The sequence below is a fragment of the Schistocerca piceifrons genome, chromosome 1 (genome assembly GCF_021461385.2).
Source record: "Schistocerca piceifrons isolate TAMUIC-IGC-003096 chromosome 1, iqSchPice1.1, whole genome shotgun sequence".
Taxonomy (NCBI): Eukaryota; Metazoa; Arthropoda; class Insecta; order Orthoptera; family Acrididae; genus Schistocerca; species Schistocerca piceifrons.
Genome location: NC_060138.1, coordinates 1,063,201,118 through 1,063,220,029, shown reverse-complemented (window position 1 = coordinate 1,063,220,029; position 18,912 = coordinate 1,063,201,118). Strand labels below are relative to the sequence as shown.

At 36.6% G+C, this 18,912-nt stretch overlaps 1 protein-coding gene across 4 annotated transcripts in view; it reads left to right on the top strand.

Annotated features, from left to right (window-relative positions):
* The window catches only part of LOC124753909 (calcium release-activated calcium channel protein 1-like), a 256,973-nt gene that overhangs the window by 135,512 nt on the left and 102,549 nt on the right, over window positions 1-18,912 (top strand). The window contains exons 3-4 of one of the 4 annotated variants that reach the window (XM_047249022.1): window positions 1,931-2,059; window positions 7,357-10,357. The exons of the other annotated variants lie outside the window; for them this stretch is intronic. Of the exons in view, the coding sequence (XP_047104978.1) occupies window positions 1,931-2,059; window positions 7,357-7,881 (654 nt within the window). The 3' untranslated portion in view covers window positions 7,882-10,357. Of the gene's footprint in view, window positions 1-1,930; window positions 2,060-7,356; window positions 10,358-18,912 lie in introns of those variants that run through there. 4 annotated transcript variants of the gene reach the window in all.

Genomic DNA, 18,912 nt, shown 5'->3' with positions numbered 1-18,912 from the left:
GCCATTCTAGCAGAAAACGAGACCACAGCAATTAAACAGATAGACATTCTCAAAGAATGCGCCGAAAAAGTTGGGCTACAAATTTTCTTCCAAAAAACCAAATTCATCTGCTCAAATTTGAAACTCAAAAACTGACTACAAAATATGGACAAATTGAGAGAGTTCCACTATTTAAATACTTAGGCGAGGTCCTAGAACCCACAGGGGGAGAGAAAACTGCACAAAAAGTTCGACTGCAAAAACTGAAAAGAGCATACTGGAAAACCCACAACATCTACAATAAAAAGTGTCTCTCCATTCACTCAAAAATACGACACTACAATACAGTAATCAAGCCCGAAGCACTATATGCCAGCGAAACACTCACACTCCATAGAAAAGGCGACCTGGAAGGCATCCTGAAAGAGGAACGCAAAATTATCAGAAGATTCTTGGCCCAAAAAGAACGGAAGATGGATACAGGTTACAGTCTCGGAAAACTACAGAAAAATTATCTAACCTCGCCGCAGACATCCGGAAAAGAAGACTAAAATTTTACGGTCATATCCACAGACTCCCAACACCCAGACTCTCCCACAAAATTTTAATATACATTGAAAAATTGAAAACCATACCCTGGATACAAGAAACCAAAACAGATCTAGCAAATGCACAAATAAATTCTTCAGAAGTTATGAACAGAAATGTATACAGGCAAAAAATCAATAGTTGGAAAGTACAACCCGAGAATGAAGTTTGCAAGAGACAGGGGGAACAAAAATGGACAGAGGAAAGAAAGAGAATTCATGGGGAAAGAATGAGAGAAGTTTGGAGAATTAAAAAATTGAATCGGAAAAGCTTTGCGTGATCCGTATGGGTCCAATCGCACATAATAATAATATGGTAGCACACAGCAACATGTGCTCAGAGATATTGATAACTTACACTGAAACATGTTCGTGCAGCATATCTTTTCCACAGTTTGACAGATGTATTTGTATCTTAAGTTTCCATTAATGCATATGGATCGTTTGGTGGTAACCTAGTAACCGTATCTGACTAGTATTACATTTTTTTTCTCGTGTGACCTATTTTCACAAATACTATAGTGGTGTGCATGTAAGACAGTGGGTGATGCACAATGGAAAGTGACAATGTAACACATGATGCTCCAGCCAAGAGTTATTCTGCCATATTCCGACTGTAGCATTGCCTTTGGGGGTGCACATGGAACATTTAGAGTTGATTTTCATTGTAACTTGGGCGTAGTGAAGATTCTCAGTAGTGTCCATTAAAGGTGGCATAAAGCAAACAGGACAACTTAAGAAGGAACAGCAATGGTTTTCTGAACTTATAAATTTATCTAACAAGAATAATAAGCAGAAACAGTGGGCCCAGTGTGTTGCCCCTCTCCAGCATTGCCAGTTACCAACATAGGCAACAACTGGAGAGTGTGATGTGGGACAAAGACAGATAATACAGTGGCACTGTCATTGAGTCCCTCTGTGCATGATACTGCTGCCTTCTTACGTGCATACCACTGTAGCATTGTGGAGATTGTATTGCAGTTTAGGGAGGGTTTTGCTCAGACCAGTGTTCTTGAAGTAATAACAATGAAAATGTTGAGCAATAAACTTGACATGAACATATTACTGTGCTTTGTAAACAATCTAGAACTACAATAGTCACTTCTGATGAAAGTGTTAGTGCAGCTATATCTGCAGGTATAGTGTTAAACTTTATTTGTTCAACTGCAAGTACTTTTGTTGCTTTTATTGTGTTTTTATTCATTTTATTTCTTTGAAAGTACCACTTCACAAAGGTTATTATTCTCCCTTCTACTGTATGTTTGAAATGTTATCAGCACAGGAGCAGTTGGTGATATTTTGTATAAATGCTAGTGTAATTTCATGTAGTTACAGTTGACATGTATTGGTGTGTAAAATTGCAGGAGAAGATGTCCCATGCAGGTGATGGCCTGCATACTCCGGGGTATTTATCATGGAGGAAACTACAGCTAAGTAGAGCAAAGCTGAAAGCATCAAGCAAAACATCAGCCCTGTTATCAGGGTTTGCAATGGTTAGTGTAGTGGATCATATATTTCTAGAATTGTTGCAGATGTTTTAGTCTTGATAAGTCTATCTGTCAAGCGCTTATGCCCGTTAGAGTATTGGTTCAGCACAATACTAGCTTAACATGAATTTCACATTTTTACCAGTAGGTTTTGTAGACAATAAGGAGAATGTTAGATATTGGAGCAGCCTACAAGCAATTGGAGTATCAACATCAAAATCGTAGTATTTTTAGAAGTGTGAGCTCCATTTGCTACCTGCATATGGTTGTTAAATGTTTCTGTTGTGCCACGTATTTATGCTACTCAGTCATATCTAAATCATGTATGTGGCACAATGGTCATATGGGGCTGGTATGCAGCTGGACGAGTTTAAAAGCAAACTGCAAGAAGTGTGGTCAAGCATATTTATTACTTTGAAGCTACACCTGTAGCTCTGCTGGTGGTCAGCACATCAGCTGTGAATTATGTGAACAGATTTTTCTTTTTACATGATATGCATTTATTTGTATTCTCTCTCTCTCTCTCTCTCTCTCTCTCTCTCTCTCACACACACACACACACACACACACACACACACACACACACACACACACAAACACACAAAGAGAGCAACCTGTCTTCGCTGGAAGAATTGTTAGAAAGTTTCAGCTGCAAAGAAGACCAGAAAAGATTGTAGAATTACAGCAGGACATCAAAGTAATGCAGAGACGAGCAGAAGAGTTTCAGATTTCAGAATGGAAAATTCATTATGTAAAAGAATATCATAGAGATGTGTTTTGTTGTGGAAGGATGGTGGGGAGGGGAGGGGGGTTTGGAGTGACAGACATTCTTTTTGTGAAATGCTTTTTGGTAAGATTAAAGAGTCAGTATTACAGACAGGCTGGAAACTCCCTCCATCACATTTCTTGTGCAAGGAACATAAGAAAGGGATATGGTGAGATTGGTTGTGTACAAAGCACACATACAGTAATTTTTCCCGTACTACATTCACAGAGGTGGTACAAATAGTTGTTTAAGCTAATGAGTGAGTGTACAGTATTTTAGTGTCAACTGTGATCTTTGGCTGATGATGTAGAAGTTACAAAAATCATGAAATATTTCAACATCTCTGAACCTTTTTTAATCAGTAGTATTCTATGCTCAGTGTAAATTGTACATCCATGATGTGGTGAAGAAAATGGTAAGGAAAACAGAACAGTTGAAAATTTGTACAGTATTAATAGGGCACTAAATTCAGAATTTATTCTGCCCTTCATCTAATAGATCCTCAATGTCTGAGAGAATGAACAGAAAAAATTACATGTGAACACAGATTTGGTAAGCCTCTTTTTCTCTGTAGTTACTCTTATCATGTGTTCTGTACAATTGCATATTGATTCAGCAATGGTCTATGTCTTTATTACAATTGATACTCTGTCCTTGAATTCGTTTAAATAAAATTGATTAAAACAAAGTACATAGTTGAAATTTCAGATAATTCAGTGACTTACCTGCACTATTACGTTTTTTTTTAGATAGTATTTGACTGTTGTATTGTAGGAAAACAAACAGTATTAAAGGTTAATACTACTAGTTGCTGATTAAAAGTATAGTGTCGAGTATGTTCATCTATGAAGTAATGAATGTTGCACTCAAATTAACAAGACATGTTTGCTGCACACCTTTACTATTGTTCTGTGTTGACTGTCATTTGTATCCATTGTCAGTGCGTGATCTGTCTAATTCGACAGATTGTTTGCAGATTACATTTCATTATATTTAGCAAAATATGAATATTTACACTGACTTTTGCACCAAGATTGCAGTGCATAGATTCTGATCATGCTCTTATGTGCTTATAGCTCAATGCATATTGTCACATCTAAATCAGAATCAAGTCCAAATATGAAGGCAGGGTCAGCAGTGAAGCTCAAAACCAAGTACTGAAAGCACATTCATTACTAACACCAACATACAGCCAGATCAGAACTGATTTGTACAGTGTGTGCAGTTTTTTTATAAAAACATGAATATTTCAGATTTTTTTATGTATATAAATTATAGAGTGCAGCAATCAGTCGTCCTTTTTCTTTAGATTTCATTACGCAAATCCAGATTTTGGCTAGTTGCTAGCCATTCTCAATGCACTATTTTCTATTCTCAATGCATGTAAAGTCCCTGTAGTTCGGTTGTCAGTCAAAGTTCTTTGAATACTTATACGTGTGTTAGCAATTTGGTAGTTGCTTCCTCTTGTGTATTGTCTTCAGTGACACTAAGCTGACCTTCCTGGACTGTACTGGCTGCTCAGTGCACATGTGTTTAGGGATTAATTGTGGCTGCACTTGAGAATTAGTGATGCAAAGTTCTCTTTGGCCATGTACCTTATTTATGACTATCACTAGCATGTGAGATTCTTTTGTTAGCATAAGTAACTTTTTGCAAGCAATGAAATCTTCACAGTTTTAACTGTGCACCTTAGTTGACAACTGGAACCCAGCACAGTCTTTATTAACAGGCTGCTAATGGAGGGAGTTTATTCTGCTCCACAATAATTCATGTCCAAATGTCTCCCAGGTCACATCAACTGGTTCAAGTGGGACCAGCTTGAGCATCAACCCTTCAGCCTGAACATGTTGCCCTGCAACCTCTGCGTTTTTGGTCCACTGAAAAAACATTTCAGTGGGAAGTGCTTCAGCTTGGATCATGAACTGAAGGGCACAGTGGAGGACTGGCTCCTTTCACAGCCACAGGGATTCTGGAAACGGGGAATCCTTTGGCTTGTGAAACAGCCAAGATAATTGTGCTCAGTCCTTCGGTGATTACTTTCGAACGACAACTTCAGTTATACTTTCAGTGTTGTTTCATACCTTTTCTTTTGAACCCCCTCATATGATCGCTTGTGATACCTACAAGAAGGCCCATCCAAGAATAACATCATGACTAAACTCTGTTAAAATGACAAATTCTAAGAGCTGTGTTATTTCATTGACAGTTTTTCTTGCAAGACATGTTCCTGTCAGCTGGATGTATTTCCCATTTGTGACCTTCAGCATAATCACTTTCATATTGCACTACATCATCTTCTTTTGCTGTTGATGATTAGCATTTGACATTGTTGGAGTTGACTACCACCTGGACTAGTAAGCTGTTGATGATATCAGTGAGATTTCCTGTCATCTACGTTGCAGCTTCATCTTCATAGATTGTTGCCTTGCTTAGTTTTCCTGAATTCAGTGACTAAGTAAGCGGTTGATACCTCTGCCAGTGACGGGGAATGGCTACAACATGTTGTGGAGTGGCCTCTTGCAGGTAGACTATAATTGTCTGCAGTCGACTGACGTGAGTAGGACTGTTGCGATGGTTGACATTTGCTGCATAGTAGCCATCAAATACTTGTCATTTTTCTGTGCAGTAGTGCACAATGTATCCACAGTGAAAACAAGACTGATATGTTGTCCTCCGTCCTGCAAACATTTGTTAACTTGGCAGAGTTGATTGTACCTGCATTGGTTGGTTGCTCCTTTCTAACGTATCAAGTCGACATTCAATGCCACTATGCCTTATTGTCTTATGTACTCAGTGTGACATTTCTGGCTGTCATACACTACTGTATCTTTTCTCATGCTGTATGGTGTGTGAGACAAGCAAGGTCATGGCGGTTTTCCACAACTGCCATAGGGACGACATTTGGCATTAACTTATACCTCTTTCATTCGCTCTTTTCCTGTTGCATTTCCTCTGTTCACTGGCACCATTTGATGAATTCCTCTGTTGTTGTGATAGCCTTTACCAGAAGAGCTTGGTACATGTCTTTTGCTGTGCTTTTCATCAGATGTGAGATTTCATTGGCTTCTGTCATACCGGGATTAACGATGTGACGTAGGGCCAAAACATTCTGTATGTACAACTGTGTTTTTTCACCGTGACATTGGTCCCTGTTCTTCCATTGTTCTTTAGATGAACAGATGTGCTGCTGATTGCCCTCAAAAAATTCTTCAGTTCTTCCTGGAATTTGTCCCAACTACTGAGCTTCTGTTCATTGTCCTCTAACCACTGCCGTCCAAGTAGAAGTACATATTGGCCAAACACATAATGTCATCCCACCTCGTGTATTTGGTGACTCGGTTGAATTATGTCAGTTATTTTGTCGGGTCCTGACCAGTCTCCAGAAAGCAAGCTGACTTACCGCTGTTTTGTAATCCATCTGTCTTGTGCATAGGGATGGTGTATTGCTTGTGTTCCGGTTCTTGTCCTTATAGGCAAGAGGTTTTATGTTACCTAATTGAAGCTACAGTAATGTAGATGTCCTGAATTACCCAGCATCTCCACCAAATAGTGTCACGTCTGGTTTAGACTAGTGTTCAAATCTGAAGGCAGGATTGTCAGTGAAGTTCAACACTTAGTACTGAAAGCACAGTTATTACTGACACTGATGTACAGCCAGAACAGGACTGATTTCTTTCAGATAGAATGCAGTTACTAAACAGACATTGAGTATTTTAGAATTCTAGTATTTATACAACCATTAACTATTCCAGATATACAAACATCACAAACTTAAGATGTTTCAAGAACCTTCCAGAAACGATAAATATGAAATAATAACAGGCGACACACAATACACCAACCAGTGATGCTAACCACTACATCATACTGCATGCACCAAAGTTTGACATTGGAGATGTTGATGTCGGTGCCTTAGGAGTCATAATGTCTGTTGAGGAAATGTAATGCAAATAAATTAGAACTAAACTTTTTCTGTGCTGTGCACCTCTATTATGAAGCTTAATTTGCCAGCTCCTACACATTCTCCTTATATTGGATGAGAAAAAATTGTAATTGATCTGCAGAAGGGAATCCCAGTATTAATTGCATTACTGGGAAGCACAAGTGATGGCAGGAGGGGGGGGGGGGGGGGGACCACACACACACACACACACACACACACACACACACACACACACAGAGAGAGAGAGAGAGAGAGAGAGAGAGAGAGAGAGAGAGAGAGAGAGAATATTCAAAGCAGTAAAAGGACTCTGACTGATGTGACAAGAAATGGTCAGTTTCTTTTGTAGTTGTTTATACCAGCCCACTATATCCAGAAAAACTAAAACTGTTCTCTCTGTGTTTATAGTTTTGCTTGTGTAGCACTTTTATGTGTGTTTACATGGTATACAATTTATGCTTCCATGTACTTGCTTCTTCATGAATGATTTGATATTTTTTATATTATTAACAAGATAATGTTTGTTTTGTGTAATGAATATTACTGTTCACCAGGTGAAAGTTAAATATAATTTCAGAATACTTGTTTGTGCTTCAGGTAGCAATGGTGGAAGTGCAGCTCAATGAACGATCTAAAGTACCTCAGGAAATGCTGATAGCATTTGCTATCTGCACTACGTTGCTAGTTGCAGTTCACATGTTGGCATTAATGATCAGCACATGCATCCTTCCCAACATTGATGCCGTTTGTAACCTACATTCCATCAGCTTGGTTCATGAATCACCACATGAACGTCTGCACTGGTATATAGAAACTGCATGGGCATTTTCTACACTACTGGGACTTCTTTTGTTTCTGTGTGAAATAGCAATATTGTGCTGGGTAAAATTTTATGACTTTTCAAAACTTGCCGCGTGGTCTGCTTGTATTGTTCTTATACCAGTTCTTGTTATTTTCTTAGCATTTGCTGTTCATTTCTATAGATCTCTTGTCACACACAAATATGAAGTTACAGTGTCTGGCATTAGAGAACTAGAACTTTTGAAGGAACAGATTGAACTAGGTGATACAGAGGGAAGAGTAAATGGCATTGGGTTGTTCAATAATGCACAGATTGTGTAATGCATTATTGATTTTTAGTATGAGACCATAACCTTTCTACTGATTGCATCATTTTCATTAAACTGGAAAATGTTACATGATGTGTGATCGAACTTACTGAGTATTTAAGAGCTGTGCTACTTATTTGTGTGTTGTATCTCGAATAGAATGCCAAGGTAAATATTATTTCTATGATACACTGAATTTGAAGTGTAGCCGCACATTCTTGTCTTCCTCATAGTTTATATTCTGCGTTGATTACTGTTAGTTGTGAAGTATTTACAATCATGACCATAAAAAATGACTCATCCTCTGTGTGTGTGTGTGTGTGTGAGAGAGAGAGAGAGAGAGAGAGAGAGAGAGAAGGCTTTAAAAGCTTTAATGTGATGAATTTCAAGAGAATTCTAATAGTTTTGAAATGTGTATTGTTTACTTTTCGTTTTGAGTGCATTGTTGAAATTGTTCAGAATTATTGCATTTGGGTGGAAAGAGCTTAGTTCATTTTGCCTGTTTCATATGTGGTTGTATTTTGAATTTATTCTTTCTCATATTACATGTGAGCTAAATATTATACACTATGTTTGCCATTCAGTTTTCAATTTTTTGTTACTGTCTAACTAGAAGAAGAGATATTATGTGTGCTCAAGTGCTGTATCTGAAAGTTCCATATACAGAAAGCAGAAAAGTGGCGATAAAGAATTAAAGCTAAAACTTTTTATTGGCACGTGTGACTTCTGGAATTATGTCTAAAATGTGGTAACAAGGCAACAGTAGCATGTAGCAGTTAATAGGAAAGATTTTGAGTTGTAGATTATTGTACCAAAGAAAAGGAAGAAAGACAAAGTATGAAAAGTTTTGCAGAAGCCAATGAAATATACATAATACCATATATTACTATATATTTTTCCTCATTTTGAATGCCTACTTTCTCCACCTCTTTGTGATTAATAACTTGTTCTTTCCAGTTTTCCACAGCTCTCTCTTTCTTCCTTTCCTCTATTCCAGAAGAAAGTGTTTATGAAAATGTCAGATTTATTGCCTTAGTTTCCATATATTACTGCTCATTAGATTTGTGACAAGTATTGAAATCTATAGTTTTTTTTAAAGCCAATTGTAGAAGACCTTGTTAAATCAGTAAAAATATCTGTTTTTCATGAAGACTTTGTAGAGACTTTTGTTGAACGAATGGTAAATTTGTTAGTGATATGTCAGGAAATACTCATGCTGTAATTAAATTATAAAATAAGAAATGAAATCTGTTTTCAGCAATATAGTTTTGATGAAAGTGTATTTTGAGAAGGTATCTTCCACAATGCCATTAAATGCACTGACATTCCTGTTTTGACTTACAATTTGTGTGTACTTGTTGACATTTGTACATAAGGGAGCAGCCATGAAGAAAACCATTTTTAACCTATAACACAGTTTTCATGAAAGACTTTTGGAATGTATATGTATCTTCATGGCACACCTGAGTTCTGTCAGAAAATGTGAAAAATTGAAATTATTTGGTACTTTGTATGCTGTACATTTCTCATAGAATGGACAATTGTTGCATGATGGAAAAATATGCTTTTTCAGTTACTCTAGAATATTACATAAAGAAATTTAATAATCTTTGAGTTTCTCTCTTTAAGTGTGAGGAGAACAGCAAACAATTCTACCCAAAAATAATTAAGCAAGTCTCCTAGGACACCAAAGTACCTGAAATCGTGGCATGTATCAAGAATTAGTTCTATACCTACCTTTTAATGTTTACAGTGTCTTTAAAATACAATAAAATAATAAAGTTAGCTTACCAGTCCTCATAACAAGGTTACTAAATTAACATTTTGTCATTCCATAATTTTCTACACAATCCTTTGACTGAATTGTTATCATTGTATGAGACAGCCACATCTGTGTCTTGATTGTAAACTGTGGAATCAGTGGTTGAGAGCTATACAGTACCTTAATGTTAATTATTTGTACTAAATTCTCAAAATGTATTATGCTGTGCCACATGTTCTTTTTTATTGTGCGCAGTTGTATTTAACTGCAACTAAATACCAAATTTTAAAGATACTTGGATTTTTTTTCTGAAGTAGTTAAATTCCATTTATCTTCTATGTTTAGAGATTGCATTCAAATTATTCTGTAATACAAAAAATACTTCTAGTATTTTGTGTGTGAATGTACACAGTAAAACTGTCATTTTTTGCTAAATTATAATTATTTAAAAGTGATTTTGTGTCACTGCAGATGCAGTCTTTCAAATGTCATGATATATTTAAGTACAAATTTTGTGGTTTGTGGCATTTTGTGGTCAAGTGTACTGTATTTGTATATAAAATCTTGATGTCATGTATATAATTCCTGTAATTAGTGTGCTGTATGTTTCTACTTGAAAAATGATAAGTTCCTTTTGTTATGATAATTGTGCACTGTACAGAAATTTTTGTCAAATTTTGGCATTCATAATTGTTTTGAAAAATAAATAAAATATTTGTATGTGTAATTCATTTTAAAAAAGTAAAAGGACCACAGTGACCTAAAGACAAGAAGTCACAATTTACTTCTAAGGAAATGCAACTTGACATGTAGAAATTGTACTTAGTTGTTGCAAACATGATCATATCTCTAATGTTTTATTCTGTTTCATTTTAAACATTATTCACATCAAGTGTGACAAATTATCCGGTTAGGGAGAAGCAGTTTCCACACATCTTTTTACTGAAGTTAATTTTTTTGTGGGTTTCAAGCACTTTCACTATAAAATGAATTTTTTTGTCGTATATCATGTCTTGCAGCCTTTATGATTTACAGATGGACTGCTACTCTCATATGCCTGAAAAAAAAAAAAAAAAAAAAAAAAAAAAAAAAAAATCATTGCCGACCAACACTTTGTAATTAAAACTATTATCCTTCTGACTGCTTTTCTTTACAACAACACTACCGTCTCAAAAGTTAGTTCTGTTTTTCCTTCCTCACCCATGGACAATCTTTGGGTACCCTATCAGAAGGAAACTTTGTTTCTAAAATGATTTGGGACTGATATTACAGTTAAATGAAGTGTAACTGCAATAAATCTTTCATGTATATTTTATAGGAGTTATTTGTTCTCACCAGCTTCTTCGCGTGATTTTATCTTGCATTTTGTATGTTGCAAGATTTACGCAAAGAGACGTTCAATTAATACAAGTGGAATTTTGACATGCGGTGTAGTCTGTTGTGACCCAAATACAAATATACTTACCCTGGGAAATTTAATTATGTACTTGAAACCTGCCTCCATGTTTGCTTTTATGGCTAATACTTCTGTAGTATTCATTTAATTTTATTCTGGCCATGGAATATTAAGCAGACTGCTTAGATCCACTAAGATTTTGAATGGTGTACACAAAATGTAACTTAAAATAATAGCTGCTTTTATGATATTTTCATAGAATATTCTTGATAAATAATAACATATGCAGGAGTTAATCAAGCATTCATAAATCTGTAGGAGGAGAGATAATTTTGAAATTTACCTTTTGAGTGATGAGACATACATGTTAGATTTGGAGAGTTTACGTAACCACTCTGTTGCATCCTTCCCATTTTCAGTTATCACTGCAGTGAAACCTTTGTCTACACAGATAATTATAGAACCCTTTGCCTCTAGATCATGGATGACCTGAATGTGTGCTGGAGTAAAGTGTAAGGTTTTGGAGACGTTTTCGGGAATGATTGGAAGGCAGTGCTGGGAATGGGAAATTTGTAGAATGCCTCTAGATGATGGTTTTTGGGATAGGAGGAGGATCCTTCTGGAACTGTGAAGGAAATGAAGCATTTAATGCTTGTTCTATTTGTGGACTGGTACTGGATGGTGAAGCAGTGTTTCAAGTTGAGGCTGCAGGTGAACAAGAGGACTACTTATGAGTTGGAGAGATTGGTGTTGTGCATGGTGGTTAGAGGAGGTGTCACCACTTTTGAAGCATTTCACCAGTGTGGTTGATAGCTTCCTCATACACTGTGAGGCAGTTTCTTTCCCAGATCTAAGGGTAGTTTCACTGAGAGTGATTCAAAGTGAGCTTACATACTGTGGGGCTGAGAGGTAGAGAATTGTAATTACAGACTGGAACTGTTGAAGGTAATGCTTGGTGGAGGCAATTGATAGCTGGAGGATAAGATTAGTAAGGGCTTTACTTTTTATATGATAGTTTTTAGTTATAATGAGGTAAGCACTGATAATTGATTACTAATTAAGAGCTGTCAAAAGTGTGCAGAAATTATTTTTAAGATGCTGTTTCTGTGGTTTGAGAGACTTCATTTATCACAGCCTCGGGCTTGCTATTCGAATGAAATTTCATTTGTGATTAATGAGAAAAAATTGTACATCAGGTAGGATTAATGACATAAAGATAGAAAAATAGAAATATAAGGTTTAGTAACATATTACCTATATTCAACCATGTGATTTTCATCTTCTGAATTGGTGAAAAAGCCCCATATTTGCACTTCCATATTGAAACTATTTTACATGTTTATTACATTACTACATGACTCTAATGGTGCATATTTCACCTAAGTTGCTGTGATGTGATGGAGCATGAGATTCGCTATTAGTTCCATTTATATAACTCGCAAAATAAAATAAGAAAATTACGTACTTCCATCCATAATTACAAGAAAGTTATGCAAGTTCGGACATGCAACTAACATAACAGGATATATGAGTTATTTAAAGAAACATTAGACCACTGTAATAATGAAAACTAATAAGAATAACTTATCACATACATTAAACCCACACTAATCAGATGATGATAGCATCTTCTGTTTTCTTCAACATATAATGTTGCTTTACTGGAGCAGGAATGAACGTTATGAAATAGTGAATTTCTAAAGCTCCAATCACTGTGGAACAGAACAGTTGAAAGTAGCTCCAATAGTGGAAGAGAAAATTCAGTGGGAAGAGATTGAAGTTAATAAGGGGTTACTGAAGTACAGGTCGGGAGGAGAGTGTGAGAGTAGTTCATGAATGGCAGTAGCAAAATAAAGACAAATTCAGGTAATAGTCACACTAATTAGAGTAATGATATGCATATGAACTAAGATACTCTGCCCCTTCTACTAGTTGTGCTGTGTACTTCATTTACAAGTGGATGACTTGGGTGCTGACTTGTCCCATTGGGTACACTATAACATTGCACTTTCAATAGAGGGAAAGATGACTTGCATATAGACCACCACAAGAAGAGAAAAGATATAGTGGGAACACCCCCTGCTTCACTCACACAGTGCAGGCAATATATACTGTACATGTATTGTATCCTTCTATGAAATCACTTTATTTATTTACTTCTTCAATAATAATATTTCAGTAGTGGTACTTATTGCTATAAATTACATATCAGTGAAATAAAATTGCAATTAACAAAAGCTAATGCAGACAGCTAAGATTGACAGTAACTGCAGACAAGTCAATACAGGACCAAAATTACCTCCTCCCGCTGTCCATTGATAAGCACTTGGTACTCATGTGAACTCAGTCATGTCATATGTGACAGTTTCCTATGTGGTTATGACAACAGATCAGCTGTCAACTTGCATGGGGGCCTACTATCATACTGTGCATAACCGCAAAATTGACCACCCAGTTGACGTGTATGCTGCACTCCGCTATATCAATGTCTTCAGCAGCTGTTTTAATACCCATGTTATTTGTATCCCCCAGAACTGCCTCTTCTACACTATATACTTTGTTTCTGCATGCCCTCCTGGCAATAAATTCCACTAGTTTCCAACCTCAGCTGCCTACCCCCCCCCCCCCCCCTCCCCTCCCCGTCCACCTTCTTTCCCTACTTTCAACCCTTATCTCAAGTGTCTTATTCTACTGTATTTATCTCCTGACTCAATACTGAACTACTCTTTCGCCAACATTGGTCTCCTCCCTTAACTTTTACTCTGTAAGCCATCTCAAAGGAAGTGCATTTGAGGCTCTTCCAAAAAGCTACCTGTGCCCTCAGGGTTATTCATAACCATGACCGCCTGAGGGAATTTTTTAGTTCTAGCTGAGTACAGGTATGTTTACCTGTATGTAGAGGGCTGGTCAATTTTGCTAGCTCTCATATTAGAGCTTCAGTGTCCACCACTGAGCATTATGGTGAAACCCAGAAAAGGGTGTTAGAATGATATGCATGATCAGTAAGCAATCTTCATATAGGCTGCTGTTGAGGCATCTCTAGTATTCTTTCTCATGGGATTTATGTCAAATAACATGGACAAATTCAAAAGGAACTGCAGCATTTACTCAGTGAAAGGCAGACAGAAAAATTATTCGCACCTCTATGATATGAGCTGCTGAAGCAGGTTTCCAGTCTAACTGAATAATGTGAGGATAAACCCTGTGTTTTAAAATCTGTGAATAAGTTGAAAGGCTTCCCTGTAGCATTTTTACTTTCTGCTGTACAGGTGTTCCATACAGCAGCTGTGGTACTTACATGTGCACATGCAAATCTCTTGTTTGAAGTTTTTTTCCTCTGGTTTCTGTTATCAACATGATAACCAGAATGTACATTTTTTTCTCTTCATTTGCTTATAAAGCTAATACACTAAATTGTACAAAATCGTTGCTTAAAAGGTTCCTAGATGTATATTTTTCACATTATATATGTATATAACTGTGCATCACTGTCATAAATATCATGAAATTTTGTGCATCTCATGTCTCTTAGCTACCTTATGTCTTTTAGCTTTATATGTAAATATTTACACCAATAACACATTTTAAAATGTTTAAAAGTGAATAAATTGTACTCTACTCTTAATATAAACTGTTCAACAGGGAGTCGTACCCGAATGCACCTTATCGCTCTCAAGGTGAGATTATACATAAAACACATATCGGTAGGCCCTACTTCAAGAACATGGGATGACATTATATGATTAAAAATTATGTATCACAGCTTTGATTTCAGTAGTTGGCATCATTGGATCTAAGTATTGCTTCAGTTCTAGAGGTGGGTTTTTAAAAAGCTACAATACTCATTTCAGAACAATAATTTTTCTTCATGAAAGAAAGCAAATTTGATACACTGCTCTTGTCATTATTAATTGCAACACATATTTTTGGCAATAACAATGTTGCCAGCAAAGGTTTCATCACTGTATCATCTAGGTCTAACATTCATCTACTACTGACTGCTATTCCATTCCAACTCAGCTGCCTGTGGGTACAAATCTGCTAATCCTTAAACAAACTTGTGGCACACTTTTTATACATTGAAACATTTTACAACACATATTTCCTGTCAGTTACAGGCACAATATGACCTTTGCAAGCTAACAAATGATTTTCTATTGGCGTAGTGTTCAGTAATAAACTTTAAAACATACAAATTTACATTCAGCATAAAAGTTTTACAAATGTATTTTGATTAGATCTCTTGCTGTAAGACACCAACTTGTAGTACAAATTGTTTTTAATATTAATAAAGCATGAAAATTGACAATTTGATGTTGCAAATCATACCCAAACATCACAATTTGCTTCCAAATATGTATTTGAACAAAAGCTTTCAAGAAACTAGCCTTTTGTATAATCTAATAAAACACCATAACAAAGCCATCTGGTTCCCTAACAATGCCTAATTTTAACATGTTAATTTGATAACCCAAATATCCCCCAAAGTCAATTAGGCCATTACACAAATTTTTAAATTTACTTTGCCAATACACATTAACATGTCCAAATTGTGGTTGCTGAATTATAAATTTTTTATTTCATTCAATAAATTTTGAACATGCAGTATTTATTGTTGTAAAATATAGCTTTGAAGCTAATTTTATTGAGAAGTGGGCTCCACAGCCAAAACTTATAGTTATTTACAGTATTAACTATTATTTATAATTGTAGAATTGCTTCAATAAAAATCTTGGAAAGACCATTTACTGTACTCCCAATTATATAAACATTGTTACATACACTTTTTCTCATAAACATCAAGTGCAAGAACGAAATATAATGAGTCCATCATATATAATTAACTAGCAGGTCAGACCAATTACATCATAAGGGCTCTTAACATTAATCAGCTTCCACCCCCCCCCCCCCCCCCACCCGCCACCCCACCTCACCACCACCACCACAATTTAATCTGCGGACTTCTATGGTGGCCACGAATTCTACAAAAAAGCTTTCTATGATTTTAATAGGTTGTAATCACACCCAACACAACAAGGGAACATGTGTTTCCAGGCTATATCAGCAAGTCTGACCACAACGGAGGACAGAAAATCATGTGGACTACATGTTAATAGTCAGAATCACAGTGGCATAATTTGAACATTCAGCCACTGTCTTGAGAAAAGTGGTAGCTCATAATTAAAATTAGTGGAACAATGCTCCAAACAAATTTTAGTCTTTGTTTAAAACTGTGTAAAAGGAAACAATTTATTCATCAACTTTACAGAATCCTAAAAAAACGAAATCAAACTTTTTTTTTACTTACTTTAACCTAAACTGTTAAATTCAAGCCTGATCTATTCATCTAAAAATGAAATCCATTTTTCTTAATTTATTAACAATTTTCTTCTTGATCTCTGGATAACCACCAAGGAAATTTTCCTCCACTAAAAGCACTGTAAGTGCAGTTACTCTTTCTATATTTATAGTGCTTCTCAAAAAAGTTTTCAGTATTGAAAGCAGCATTTTTCTTCTGATGTAGTCATGCATACTGTCAAGAGAATTTTTTTCAGTTTTGTTATTTCACGAAGATCATCATCCAGATTATTTTCCAAGATAGATTCCAGTAGATCAATTAATTTGCAATATTTATGAATGTCAAACCTGAAATAGAATACTATTAGTTCAATTTCAAGCTTTTCTTTATCAGTCATGGTTTATGCTTCAGTGGTCAGAGACTGCAGTTGGTTATACTGTAAATTATTTCAACACGAGGCATAATCTGATAAAAAGGTCTAACCAAAACTTGAAAAGATAGTCTTTCAGGTATTTTCAAATTCTTGTGCTTCTGCAGTGATTTGATTTGCATTTGATGTTGACTTGATTACAGTAAGGCAGTTTTTTAAAGGTAGAAAATTTTGATGATCCTGTTTATGGTTTATACATTGAAGTTCCACCCTGTAGGGGTGGATGTGGGATGCTGACATTCATATGCCTCTTGAGAATGGACACACATTGTGATGATCTTGAGAAGAGTTGTGGAGATGCTTCAGGAACTGAAATTGGAGTCCCTGGAGGAAAAGCAATGGTCTTTTTGAGGGATACTATGGATAAAATTTAGAGAACCTACATTTGAAGCTGACTGCTGAACGATACTACTGTCACCTAATTATTTTTGTGTGAAGACCATGAAGATAATATGTGAGAAATTAGGGCTCATACAGATGCATATAGACAGTCATTTTCCCCTCACTCTGTATGCAAGTGGAATAGGAAAGGAAATGGCTAATAGTGGTACAGTGTACCTATTAAATTAAGCTGATGTATTTATCTCTTTTTGAAACAAGATAATTTTTTTTAAATAAAGCTGAGAACCCCAGCCATGGTCTGTGTTCAACCAAAAAGGCTGAATTAGTATGTAAGTGAAATCAAAACAATCACAGGCTGAGTGAAAACATTCATATAGCTGATATAAATGACATGGACTTGTGTCAGTCAGTTGTTTCACATAAAGTAAAACAAAGCAGGGAGAGTGCATGAAAAACATCCATACAGCTGATGTGGCCACAGTGGGGGGGGGGGGGGGGGGGGGGGGGAATAAATTCGTGTGCTTAGTCCTCTAATAACTTATGCAACTCTCGCTAGATGGCAGTACTGTTACGTTACTGTAGTGTAGTGCACTCAGGCGGGATATTTGCAAACTTATTCTAAATGTGGATAAAATAGCCAATGGCAGAAACAAAACAACTATGTAAAACATTATCAAAACAATAATACTAAACGTCGATTAATGACGCATCATCGAAGCGTAGTAGAGATGTGCAGAGACAGAGATTGGATAGTGAGGTTTCGGCCACTCTACATTCCTTTATTACATATGTGGTGTCACCGCCAGACACCACACTTGCTAGGTGGTAGCCTTTAAATCGGCCGCGGTCCGTTAGTATACGCCGGACCCACGTGTCGCCACTGTCAGTGATTGCAGACCGAGCGCCACCACACGGCAGGTCTAGAGAGACTTACTAGCACTCGCCCCAGTTGTACAGCCGACTTTGCTAGGAAAGGTTCACTGACAAATACGCTCTCATTTGCCGAGACGATAGTTAGCATAGCCTTCAGCTACGTCATTTGCTACGACCTAGCAAGGCGCCATTACCAGTTAATATTGAAATTATAAAACATGTACCATCAAGAGCGATGTTCTCCAATTATGGATTAAAGTTAAATATTCCAAGATCTTCGTACTTTATTTGCTACTATTAATTCCCTTAACTGTTCCAGACCTCACGCCAGACTGCGTGAGCTTTAAAAGCGTGCATTTCGGCCTCCTCTAACAACACGGTGTTGGCTCTTCTGCCAACACTTCAACATAGATAGTGGAACGTGAAAAATGTGTGGTGGTTGGTATGACACCCTGAGCCTTCGGGTCGCCCATAAAGAGCACTAGAGCAGTACTTTGCAGAAGCGACCATAGAGTAAATATTTAGATATTTATTTACTCTATGGAAGCGACGCCCCCAAAACCGCTACTACATGCAGCTTACGGACGTTCCAAGGCGCAGCCTAAACACTAACCATTCGGAAAACATCTATCGATACCAACAGTTCCAAAAACGTTGACCGTCGTTATTTTAATCGGAATGGGAAATATGCGAAATTCGTCCTGATAATTTAAATTATGTAATACGTTCTTGCGAAATTTACTTTAACATATATTTTGGGGCGGCTCCGCCTCAGAGGCTTTAATTACGAGCCGTGCCTGATATAGAGGTTCTATACAAGGGCGATGTTCTTGAGGACAATATTATAGAAATGGAAGAGAATGTAGTTGAAGATAAAATAGGAGATATGGTATTGCGTGAAAAGTTTGACAGAGCACTGAAAGACCTAAGTCGAAACAAGTC